The sequence below is a fragment of the Ostrea edulis genome, chromosome 5 (assembly GCF_947568905.1).
Source record: "Ostrea edulis chromosome 5, xbOstEdul1.1, whole genome shotgun sequence".
In the NCBI taxonomy this organism is placed as follows: domain Eukaryota; kingdom Metazoa; phylum Mollusca; class Bivalvia; order Ostreida; family Ostreidae; genus Ostrea; species Ostrea edulis.
Genome location: NC_079168.1, coordinates 72871074 through 72884181, shown reverse-complemented (window position 1 = coordinate 72884181; position 13108 = coordinate 72871074). Strand labels below are relative to the sequence as shown.

Here is a 13108-nt window from a genome sequence, read left to right as displayed (position 1 = left end):
AGTGGGTTGCTTTGTTTGACTGGTCGCTTTGTAAGCTGAAGGGCTCAGATTTCAGAAGGTTATTTCTTTTCTCCGTGGATTCAACACTCTTTTCTGGAGGAAACTCTGACACATTTGTCGATTTTTCGTCCAAATTCAAAAGGCACTGAAAAACATCTAAATATTTTAATTCATTGATTATATATGGTTTAACGTATCGCTCGAGAATCTTTCAATCATATGGAGACATCACCATTGCCGGTGAAGCGCTGAAAAATGTAGGCCTTTGCTCGCCTTTGAGCAGAAGTATTTTCATCGTGCCACACCTGCTGCGACACGGGACCTCGTTTTTTGCGATCTCATCCGAAGGACCGTCCTATTTAATCGCTTCTTACGACAAGCAAGGGGTACTGAGGACCTATTCCAACCCGCCTCCTCGCGGGAATTAGAATTTTGAATATACCAGCATGTACTTGTATACTTCTAAGAAAGAGCAAAATTTCACCTTTGTGATTTCTCGAACGACACCCATATTTTTCTTCCCCGCAGGTTTGATGATTGGTGATGGTTTTACTGCAGTTTGACTAAATTAAACAAAACGATATCTTGTCAAGTTACTCTTATCAATTACATATCAAGGGCTATCGTTTTCTTCTGAAAGTTATTGAGCTAGACTGAGTACGAAAGTGAAATTATGTATATGGAACAAAACTTTCAAATCTAGGCCATACAATGTGCACTAGTTATTTCATTATCTCCAGACATATATTTCCTGCTACTACATGTAAGTTATACAAACCCTGTTAATTCTAACAACAGGTCGTCTGCAAGTTTGGTCATTGCTGCAAAATGCTTGGATCTGTAGGAGAATGATCCTTTTAACTCAGTTAAGTCCAATGTTATTGTTTTAGTTGATTCTTTGAAGAGACTGTCCCAAAATTTATCTTCTAAACATACGCTTATCGGTAATAAATGTGCAAATGCCGGGTTTCCCCCCAGGTCGGTGGTCTGACAGACGTGCAAGATCTGTCTCTCTTTATCGTTCCGCTGGCGGATAATGGAGACGAAGAGTTCCTCCAGGTGATGATCCGAATCCAGATATTGTTTAGACAGGAAGACCACGATCTTCTCAGCTGTCTGAAGACACTTCAAGTTGATTCCTGTGTAGTCGGTCATCAGAACAATCTTGATGTCTGGGCTGATTTTCTGTAGTTGGTGGAGCAGACATGTTGCTAAGTTTAGGTCATTTTGACTGGCACTAACTACTACGTGACACAAAGACGAGTCCAGAGGTTTTATTGGAAAAGGAACTTTTCTCTGCATGCTGTTTAATCTGATCGTGTAAGTGTCACACACGTCTTTTTTCCTAGCTTCAGACACTTCACTGAAGGCAAAGAATTGAGAAACCTGGAAAAGAACGCAGTAATTCTTAACGTTTTATACCTATACCCATCAAGAGCCCAAAACATCACTAATTCAACCTGGTTACTTTACCACTGTAGACGTTCTTCGCAGATAGGACGGTCTCTTCTTCTCAAAAACCCAATGTGCTACGTCTTTAACAAGGCGGGGAACCAATTTACTGTATTCATTTCCACGACAGTCAATTAGTTGATGCTGGCTGTAAGTATCTGGGAGAGATGGCAGGTCCTCTATGCAAAGGAGGATTAGAAGAAAATCTTTCGGCTGAAATACAGATTACAATATAGTTAATATCAATGCTGCACACTTTCAGGTTTTGTAAACGAAATTGTTTTGATTTACTCCAGAAAAAGTTTTTCCCGTTTCATAAAACGAAATACGAATTCCTTCACCTGCGCATGGGCAGAAAATCCTGTGTTTGTTTTCGTTCATACACACTTAACATAAATGCAATGTCTCACTCTGTACACTACACTCGCACAATGTCTCACTCTATACACTACACTCACAGGATGTCTCATTTTATACACTACACTCACACAATGTCTCACTCTGTACACTACACTCACATAATGTCTCACTTTGTACACTACACTCACACAATGTCTCACTCTGTACACTACACTCACACAATGTCTCACTCTGTACACTACACTCACACAATGTCTCACTCTGTACACTACACTCACACAATGTCTCACTCTGTACACTACACTCACAGGATGTCTCATTTTATACACTACACTCACACAATATCTCACTCTGTACACTACACTCACACAATGTCTCACTCTGTACGCTACACTCACACAATGTCTCACTCTGTACACTATACTCTCACAATGTCTCACTCTGTACACTACACTCACACAATGTCTAACTCTATACACTACACTCACACAATGTCTCACTCTGTACACTACACTCACACAATGTCTCACTCTGTATACTACACTCACACAATGTCTCACTTTGTACACTACACTCACACAATGTCTCACTCTGTACACTATACTCACACAATGTCTCACTCTATACACTATACTCACACAATGTCTCACTCTGTACACTACACTCACACAATGTCTCACTCTATACACTACACTCACACAATGTCTCACTCTGTACACTACACTCACACAATGTCTCACTCTGTACACTACACTCACACAATGTCTCACTTTGTACACTACACTCACACAATGTCTCACTCTGTACACTACACTCACACAATATCTCACTCTGTACACTACACTCACATAATGTCTCACTTTGTACACTACACTCACAGGATGTCTCATTTTATACACTACACTCACACAATATCTCACTCTGTACACTACACTCACACATTGTCTCACTCTGTACACTACACTCACAGGATGTCTCATTTTATACACTTCACTCACACAATATCTCACTCTATACACTACACTCACACATTGTCTCACTCTGTACACTACACTCACACAATGTCTCACTCTGTACACTACACTCACACAATGTCTCACTCTGTACACTACACTCACATAATGTCTCACTCTGTACACTACACTCACACAATGTCTCACTCTGTACACTACACTCACACAATATCTCACTCTGTACACTACACTCACAGGATGTCTCATTTTATACACTACACTCACATAACTCGATATGCTATACTCACAGTCTGATGACATCTGTACATTGCGATATTGAATTCTTCTTGACAAACCACTGACGATAGATATGCACGGGAAACAAGGGCTATGACGCATTTTACGGAGTCCAAGGAGTAATACAGACTCTTCTGCCACATTCCACCTAGTAAACCAAATCAACAACTCCTTGAATTATTTGAACTTCCCTTGGTAATACACTATCAGTACCTATCCATTTGCACTCCAAGAAGAACAACATACTAGTACATTGAAACGTGATGATGTTAGCCATACCGACATGTAAATCTTGTCTGTCAAAGAAGACTTCTAGATTTGGATGCTGCTTTTCGAACTCTTCTAACAATAGATGTGCTTCGTTGGGGTTTTTGTGAGCGTAAGATATGAAAACGTCATGACTCATATTGCTTTCTTTTTCAGTAACATCTTCCTTTTGTGTGTCCGTCTGCAACAATCGAGCACACGCAACATCCATTTTCATTTCCGCTGTCTCGCCTTCTTTCCTTACTCTGCAATACATAAGACTATATAGTTCAGAAATAAAGAAACAGGGTCTGAGGTGTAGCACCTGACGAAGACCTCAAAATTCTTGTCTGGCACAATTTATATTTATTACTAATAACTAGTAGCACTCTATTATAAACACATTTTTGGCGACCCTCCCCTAATTCTTTTCTGTATATATATTAGCTATTTCACATGTATATACATATCTACATCCCTATTACTATTACCTATTACTAATATTACTAATTATTACTAATTATCACCTTCTAATATAATCCTAATAAATAAAAAATATTTTAAATATTCAATTCTAATTTACTTATTGATTTTTTAAAATTTATATTTAAATTTTATTACTTATTTGATAAATTAAATAAATATTACTATAAAAATATTATTAAAAACTTATTTAGAAATAAAAAATTCTTAAAATCATTGAATAATTAATTATTATCAAATTCATTAAATAAAATTATTATTAGAATTATCAAATAAATTTTAAAAAAATATAATTACTATTTTAATTTTATTACTTATTTAATAAATTAAACAAAAATTATTATTAAAATTATCAAATAAATTAAATAAGAATTATCATTAAAATTAATCAATAAATTAAATAAAATTATTATTAAAATCATTAGATAAATTTTTTTCTTACTTATTTATAATTAAATTGATATCATTTTATAACAGTTTTGATAAATATAATTTACTTCTTTATTTCATTATAATTTATGACCTATGTCCACATGTATGTGTCCGGCCATCAAAAGGCGGTGCCACAGTCATCAGACGTGTTGGTACACGGTGGTTTTTATCTATTTATATTTATTTATTTTTTAAACTTTGGGACAACCCATACGTGCCATACGGAGCATATGTATGTTACTACAACACACTTCAACTTCACTACGTTGGTGCATTTAGGAGGTGTTGGAGGGTGAGGCTGGATCGCAATGAGATGGACAGTATTATGGCTGATAATACAGTCACCAATCGGTTAACGATATATGGTTAACCAATCCTAAGAATACCATACAAACATAAGACTATATAGTTCAGAAATAAAGATCGCGTTTTCGTAGATGTTGCAGGATAACCGACGAGGTCGAAAAATGTTTTGAAATATAAAAGCCGACGATTTTATATATCAAATAATATTTCGAAACTGAAGAGGTTATCCTGCATCATACACGAAAAAAGTACTTTTATTTCTATTCTAATACGGTTCAGAAATAAACAGCCCATGATTAAACTATACAGCTACGAATTAGGTCACCGTAATGTCATGGCAGTTTCCGAAACATATTTTTGTTGACTAAAAATGCGAGATGGTACATGTAGGGGTATACTAAATCTATTTTGATATTTCTAGTATTTAGTATGATGTTGACGGTCTATATCAACTGCTTTGAATACACAGTCCAAGAAAACTACACATACGTGGGGTCTGTTCATCGCCATGTTTGTTTATACTGCTAAACCCATCCTCAGTTACGAACATATTTCATCCGCGATTCACAAACGATAAACAAACAAGCCATAACTGTGTTTTGGAAATCTAAGCTTTATCTTAATGATGTTCAAAGAGAAACATCTAACAAAGTAGACGACAGCATTGAAGAGGAATAATTCTTGCGATATGTGATATGTGGAGCGTTTCATCAATTTCTAGACCTGGAAAAGTCCCTCTTACCTGCAGTCTGAGTATTGGACCAAAACAATGCTAACGGGGATAATCTGAATACTTTCTAGGTATAAAGGGATAAGGACGTCATTTCCGCGGAGGCGTGTGCAACAAATCGCCATGTTGAATGTTTCCAGACAATCGTCATTTCCGACAAAGTTTGGGGTTAGCACTGGAACAATCCTGTAAGATGAAAGGTATGCAAATAAAAAAAAATTAACGTTATTCTGTAAAATAATACAATTTTACAATGCTCGTTGTATCGTTGTTCATATGCATTTGTCGGAAATCAGAGTGCGCACGGTTATATATATATATATATGTGTGTGTGTGTGTGTGTGTGTGTGTCTATGTGTGTGTGTCACGAGGAAATCTAATTCTTTGAGTTACTACTTGATTATTTTGTTTATTTACATGCCACAACCTCAAGAACTGCGAACGGACACCCACCCTTCAAACAAAAATTCCTCTTATGGTACATTCATTTTCAACACAATTCTTTATGAATTTTGACAGAGAGGGAATAAGTTCTTTTAGAAACATAATAGGTCAAATATGTTGTAAATTAGATATTGGTGTTGACGTACAAACCTTTTGCTGCCCATCATAAGATCAAAGATCCCTTGTTGCCATACAGTCTTATCGTCAAACTTCGAGGCGGTAGAGTGTATGATTAAATCAGATTTCCTGGCCAGAAGTTTCTTTGTCAAGGCTTTCACTATCGTCGAATCGGTCGATTGATAGACAAAAAATATGTCATATGATGGAATATATCTATTCTACAATACATAAAAGAATGTGGAATTTTTTTAAAATAGAAAATTAATAATTATTTTTCAAGATTTAAAAAAATAAGTAAGGCACTAGTGATTGTACATTTGAGGATAAGGTTGCAGGAGAAACACCTTAATATGCAAATAATTAACTGTTGAAAATTATTCGTCCGAATTCACTGGGTGTTTGAATGTGCTATGAATCTCCTTTAACGTTTCCTGCGTAATACATTTTAACAGTTGTTGACACATGAATGCACAACAAATAAGTAAGTTTATATGTATATCTAGATTGTCGATATTGTAGCTTTATTTTGATCACCAATAATACATTTTTCAATGTTTACAGGGAAATATACCATTTTTATGTTTTACACAAAGCAATTGACGATTTCCACGTGATATTATCATATTTTCAAGACGACAAATTAGATCCACTTCGTTCTAGTCAATGAGATGGCCGCTTGTAAAGAAGTCATATTTTAGTTTAACATTTTAAACAAGACTGATGTTTTTGTGTGAAACGAACTTTCATTTAATTAATGATACGTTATTTCTTCTATATTTCGACGGTGGAATTCGTGAAGGTGTTTGAACCTGTTTTGGAGTTCCGTGGTAGAGACCCCAATGAACTTTCTATTTTTTGAATACCACATGTCAAGGAATGTCTTGGAATATATATGATTTAAAAATATCTCTATAAATGTTTGTTTTGAGTACTCCTAAAAAGAAAGAAAGAAAAAAGAATCCACCTCCTTTCTTTGCGTTTTGATATGTTTCTCTTTTAAACTAGAGAAACATTTGTTTAGATCCTTGTTCTGGGCTCCATATAGCACTATTTTTTAGCTTTTTTAGCGGAAGTCCTGCCTGGATCCAGCTTATTGCACCCAGTACAGTCGCTTGTAGTACTGTTCCCTTGTCCGAACGCTAAAAAAAAGAAAAATGTTATTTCATTCGTTAATCGATGAAAGGTGAAGATAACGAACAGTGATCAATGTCATATCTCATATAATGTATGTATGAAAACGGGCTCAAAAAAGTTTTATAACCTCCAGGCCTAGTAACCGGAGGCCAATAGCAGAATAATAATGCTCTGACGTTTGATAAACCTGGTTTCCTGAGGCCAATACCAGAATAATTGTGCTCTGACGTTTGATAAACCTGGTTTATACTCTGACGTTTAATTTACCTGGTTTCCTGTAGCCAGTAGAGGGGTGATTATTGTTGTGCTTTGGTTTTTCAGGATGGGAACCAACACTTTGAAAATATCTCTAATTTGTCGTGTTAGTGATTGCTTACTGGAGGCTCTTGTTCTGCAAGACCAAATAAATTTAACACCGCGTCTATTCTGGATATTGCGCTAATGCTTTATCAAATTTGCTACCATGACTAGCAATGTTAGATACCACAATGTGATTGATCTACATGAAATACATGCAGTAATCTCATTCTATTGCATTCTAAACAGACATTTAAAGATATACATCAATAGATACTTCTGGTACACACCCACCTAACCAACCACAGACACACACGTACGCACACACGAACTGAAGAACACACGCACGCATGCAAGTAGATGCACACACACACACGTAATTTTTATACAAACCTTTCAAAGCAAAGAAGTCGTCCGAAGGGTACATCCGGCGACAGGTCCTTTGAGAACCAACAGGAATAGTGGATACGGAGATCCATAGATTTGTCTTTGGAAAGTTCTCTAGTAGATATACCCAAATTGTGGTTAAGTGATCCAATCATAGATCCCTGGAGATTAGAGTAGTCACCTACAATACAAATATGACAAAGCATGAAACATACAAACAGGCGGGAAAAATAATAAAAACAACATACATAACAGATAGTGAAACAGTGCTGGTCTAGTATATTGAACGCAGAGTATTGTCATAAATGGTAACGAGACTCTTTTTATATGCAGATAGATTGCATTATCATTATAACCCTTTCATTCTCATTCTGTAAGGTAAATATATTCAAACTAACCAAGGAAGGCTGATACCATAATGATGTCCACTTTCTCCTCCATCGGAAGTGCTGTAATGTCGTCATAACACAGTTCGATGACATGCTCCCCAAAAGAAGTTTCCACCGTGATGGTATCCTGAATTGTAATGGTACGATATTCCATCCTGAACTTAGTTTTCTACTCTAAATATCATTTCACGTGAATCTGTTGCCTGCAAAATTATATGTTGTGATTAATCAAAAAATTTACACTTCCATGAAAAATGAAGATAACGAACAGTAATCAATCTCATGACTACTATGAATACAAAATAGTTGGGCAAACCGTAAACAACGTCATCGGTAGTCAAAACCAGTGTGTCAAGAATGGTATAACAATCGGTATGAAACTTGTCAGACAGGGTTTTACCTAATGAAAGGTTGTATTGGCAAACTAGATCGTTATAACGACCATAGCATTTGCGAAATGCTGACTTTAAAGGCTGCTCAAACCCCTACACCATTAACTTGTTTGTCAGTAGCCTGCTTCGATTAAAAAATTGACCATACTCTCTATGAATTAAAGACTATGTTATTAACATAATAAATATGTACACTGTAACAAGGAATAATTCATATTCTTTGATCAGTCGTACCAAAAATGATTTTCTTAAAAACCATTGATTCTGCGCACAAGTACTCTGAAGTTGATATCAAAAAGAGACTGGGGTTCCTCAATGACAATATCTATGTAGTCTTTGAAGATCAGCTCTTTCAACAGTAGCTTGGAATTTCCATATACTTTTTGTATTCTTATGAGGCAGAATTCATGCAAAAGCTTCTTCATATGAAGAAATATCTTGCTGTGACCATTAACTCGACATTTAGATACAATTACAAGTATCTATTACCAATACTCCTTTTATTCACATGTCGATTTGAAATATTACCGTGAAAATCACTAGGGTCTACATCCGTCTCATAGCTGGATGTTGTATTGAACATGTACATGTACGTTTATTACAATTTTATGAAGAACGAAATGACGTAAGCTTCTCCATATTTATGTAGCAGTATTTCATTATAACCTGAATATGGCCTCGATACAAGAGAGCATGTTCTGCGTATGATCCTTTTCTAAACTGAAGGAAGCTACTATCAAATAGCTTGTTGTTACTGGGGTTTTAACAATCTTACTTAAAATCAGCAATCCACAGAGTTTATTATAGTCATAATGATCTTCTTTGCAAATACAATATGTCATTAGGTTGAATACTACCTGACGTGTTTCCTACCAAATGTCCAGTCGTTCTTTACATAATCAATACAGGGGGCTCACGGCGGGCTGATTGATCGACTGCGGATGTTTACTCCTAGGCATCTGATTCCACCTCAATCTTTAGCCCATTGTCTGACATAATTTTCGACAGAGTTCATAAGGGAACTGCAACTCTATCCCGAAATCAAAGATTGGGGCTCGCTACATTTCGAGTATTTCAAAATGAGTGATTTTCAACTATATCAACATCACCAGTAATGATATGTCCAGCTGAAAGAAGAATAGGGATGCACTAATAGAAGTATATCTGTGGAAGACACAAAAAAAACTTTAAAGTATGATGGATTACAAGACAGGACCTTTTCATGACCAATAATATTGCTTATGTTGATGACATCTATTCCTTTGTTGACCAAATTTAGTTTAAAGAACCGACGGCGGAATTCGTAGATATTCTCATCTATAACACGGGGTTGCTTCAAGAGCCTGTGGTGAATAACAATTCATTCTGCATTCTGGTGTTGAAAAATCCAAGCATGAGCTTGCTTTGGTTTCCTCAAATAAAGTTATTTTAAACTTTGTAAGGAACGGGGTAAAGTTTACGGCAAATATGATTTAGAATTGATTGTTCATTGTTATAAAGTAAAACGTATGAGACATTGTGTACGTTTGGTAACGGTATTTGAAGAATGTATGACCGAAGTTAATCACACTCGCACCTCACACCTGTGTGGACTTGTAAGATCTTCCGCATTTTCTACATTATCTATGCACATATTTAGAAAAGCAGTGTCTAGTGTTCTAATACAGTGTTCGTCTCGTTGTCTACGAAAAGGGTCACCTAGAGTTGGGCTATTAGAGTGCATGATGGTAATTATTCTGACCCTTATTAGTCTGAAATATATACCCCGTAGTTGACTTTCTCAAGCGTGCAATATTTAAGAAATAAAATTTACGTTTTCGTGGATGCTGCAGGATAACCTTCGAGGTCGAGAAATGTTGTTTTGAAAAATGAAAGCCGAGGAGGTTATCCTGCATCATCCACGGAAACAAGAACTTTATTTCTACTCTACTATGGCTCAGAACGTGTACCTATACAGCTACGAATTAGGTCACAGTGAGGTCATAGCAGTTTCCGAAATGGACTAGGCCTAACTGGTTTTGCTGACGAAAAAGGCGAGATGGTAGAATATGCTGGATCTGGTTTGAAAGAAAAATATTTCAGGCATTTAGTTTGATGTTGACGGATTATGTAAAATATATTCGACATATCCCTGTGAGCTCGAAATAAAAGACAGCACAGAGTCTTTCACTTCTGCTTCATACTTAAGATATTTTATTGAAAGTAGACATTAACGGCAACCTGACAACTCAGCTGTATGACAAACGGGATGATTTCATCTTCTCCATCGTCAACTTCTCATATTCATGTAGCAATACTCCATTATCACCTGCATATGGTGTTTATATATCTCAACTGATTCGATACGCAAGAGCTTGTTCTGCGTATGGTCAGATTTTAAATCGAGGCAAGCTAACGACAAACAAGTTGATGGTACAGGGATTTCAACAGTCTAGATTGAAGTCAGCATTTCGTAAATGCTATGGTCATTATAACGATCTAGTTCGTCAATACATCCTATCATTGCTGTCTGACGTGTTTCATATCGATTGTTAGGCCGTTCTTGCCACACTGATTTTGACTACGGATAACTCCGTTTACCTGAACGGGATATAGGGCTCACGGCGGGTGTGACCCGTCGACAGGGGATGTTTACTCCTCCTAGGCACCAGATCCCACCTCTGGTGTGTCCAGGGGTCCGTGTTTGCCCAACTATCTATTTTGTATTGCTTGTAGGAGTTATGAGATTGATCACACGTCAGACAGCATTTGATCCAATGATAGGTTGTATTGACGAACTAGATCGTTATAACGACCATATAATTTGCGAAATGCTGACTTCAATCGAGACTGTTGAAAGCCCTGTACCATCAACTTGTTTGTCAGTAGCTTACCTCGATTTAAAAACTGACTACACGCAGAACAAGCTCTTGCATATCGAATCAGTTGAGATATATAAATACAATTATATTTCTCTAGTGTAGTATTCCTCCTTAACGTTGTTATTTTTTCTCCTTTCAAAACCACGTGGTCAAAATCGACGGAAACCCACGGTTGATTACTCTACGATCCTCTCTCCATCACCCATGGATCCATTCATTTCTACTCGGTCGTTCTCATGAATAAATATTTAAAGATATCTTCCAATCAAAGTAATCGTTATAGTAACGGAATTTTTCTGTTTTTAAAGATAGCATCAACTTAACTTTGCTATCATAACAATTGTATACCGAAATTGGGTTGAAAGCGTCTTGTTGTTTGGGCAAATTCGCTTAGGGTGTACTATGAGCGCCCAATCAAATTGCCTCATTAATTATTCATGAGAACGAGCGGGTAGAAATGAATGGTCCCATGGGTGATGGAGAGGGAACGAAGCGTAATCAACCGTGGGTTTCCGACGATGCATGGTCAAGTACTGCGATACTTTTAACAAATGCAGTTACAATGAAGTTCTATGGTTTGGGATGATATTGCCATTAGGGTATAATTGTCATAGCTAGCTTATTATCTCAGATATACGTATACATTAGGGTATAATTGTCATAGCTAGCTTATTATCTCAGATATACGTATACATTAGGGTATAATTGTCATAGTTAGCTTATTATCTCAGATATACGTATACATTAGGGTATAATTGTCATAGCTAGCTTATTATCACAGATATACGTATACATTAGAGTATAATTGTCATAGCTAGCTTATTATCACAGATATACGTATACATTAGGGTATAATTGTCATAGCTAGCTTATTAACATACATGTGACTCATTTATTTATTTATCATTTAATTGAGTGCTACACCAGTCCTAGTCTTATTTTTACACAATTACTGTTACTTCTTGAACGCTCTCTGTGGATGAATTCGAGACTTACTATTAGTGACAAAGACTTTGTAATATACATTTCGGTTTAGAGTTTGTGTATTGTACATATTTTGTATTATTGCTTTAATCTTTTATGAAACTGTAAAAACAGACACAAAATTAATGGTATGCTTGATTGAATAGACACAAAGGCTATCACGACAACTTTATGTTAACAAAACATGGATATGAAATATTCATTGAATGTCTAGGTTCTGGTATGTAAAATATCTCCCCCTCTTCTGATGATAGTATCCTTCTGTCCAACAGCGGGTATTTGTTGACTAGACATTGTCAAATCTCGGTGGCCAAAGCCTAAATAATTGTCGCTCGATATATGTACTTTTATGAACATATGAAATTGATCACTGTTCGTTATCTTCAATTTTCATTGAAATGGGACTGCATCTGTTGTGCAGGTGTAGGAACAAATGAGCAGAATGATGAGAATATCAGTGCTGAAAAAAGATATTATATAACATGCGAATGCCAGGCAACTCTACAATATTTCAGTTGTTACAGACACACCACAATATTGTGAAACGTACTGAAGACAGGCAAACGTGTTGTATGACATTCTGTGATTTGTTAAAAGCTTTTGATAGAGTGTGTCATGAGGTTTTAATTCTTAAACTTCGTACTAATGGTATTAGTGGTAATCTACAAATTATCTAATTGACAGCTTAAAGACAAATTAGCATCACTGCTACATGTATGACGTGCCTCAAAGTTCTGTCTTAGGCCCATTGTTATTTTCAATTTACCTCAATGACGTAGCATGCTTTTGTTCTGCAGATGGTACCCAGACGATAATTCTCTGCAACATAACGATTTGAATG

General features: G+C 36.2%; 1 protein-coding gene across 1 annotated transcript in view; it reads right to left on the bottom strand.

The window, feature by feature from the left end:
* Positions 1-409: 409 nt before the first annotated feature.
* Positions 410-13108, bottom strand: part of LOC125651038 (collagen alpha-4(VI) chain-like) — a 31318-nt gene continuing 18619 nt past the window's right edge. Inside the window, 11 exon segments of the mRNA XM_056165456.1 lie at positions 410-563; positions 779-1386; positions 1477-1535; positions 3070-3210; positions 3342-3574; positions 5272-5445; positions 5854-6041; positions 6788-6877; positions 6879-6962; positions 7225-7348; positions 7648-7822. Of these exon segments, the coding sequence (XP_056021431.1) occupies positions 425-563; positions 779-1386; positions 1477-1535; positions 3070-3210; positions 3342-3574; positions 5272-5445; positions 5854-6041; positions 6788-6877; positions 6879-6962; positions 7225-7348; positions 7648-7822 (2015 nt within the window). The 3' untranslated portion in view covers positions 410-424.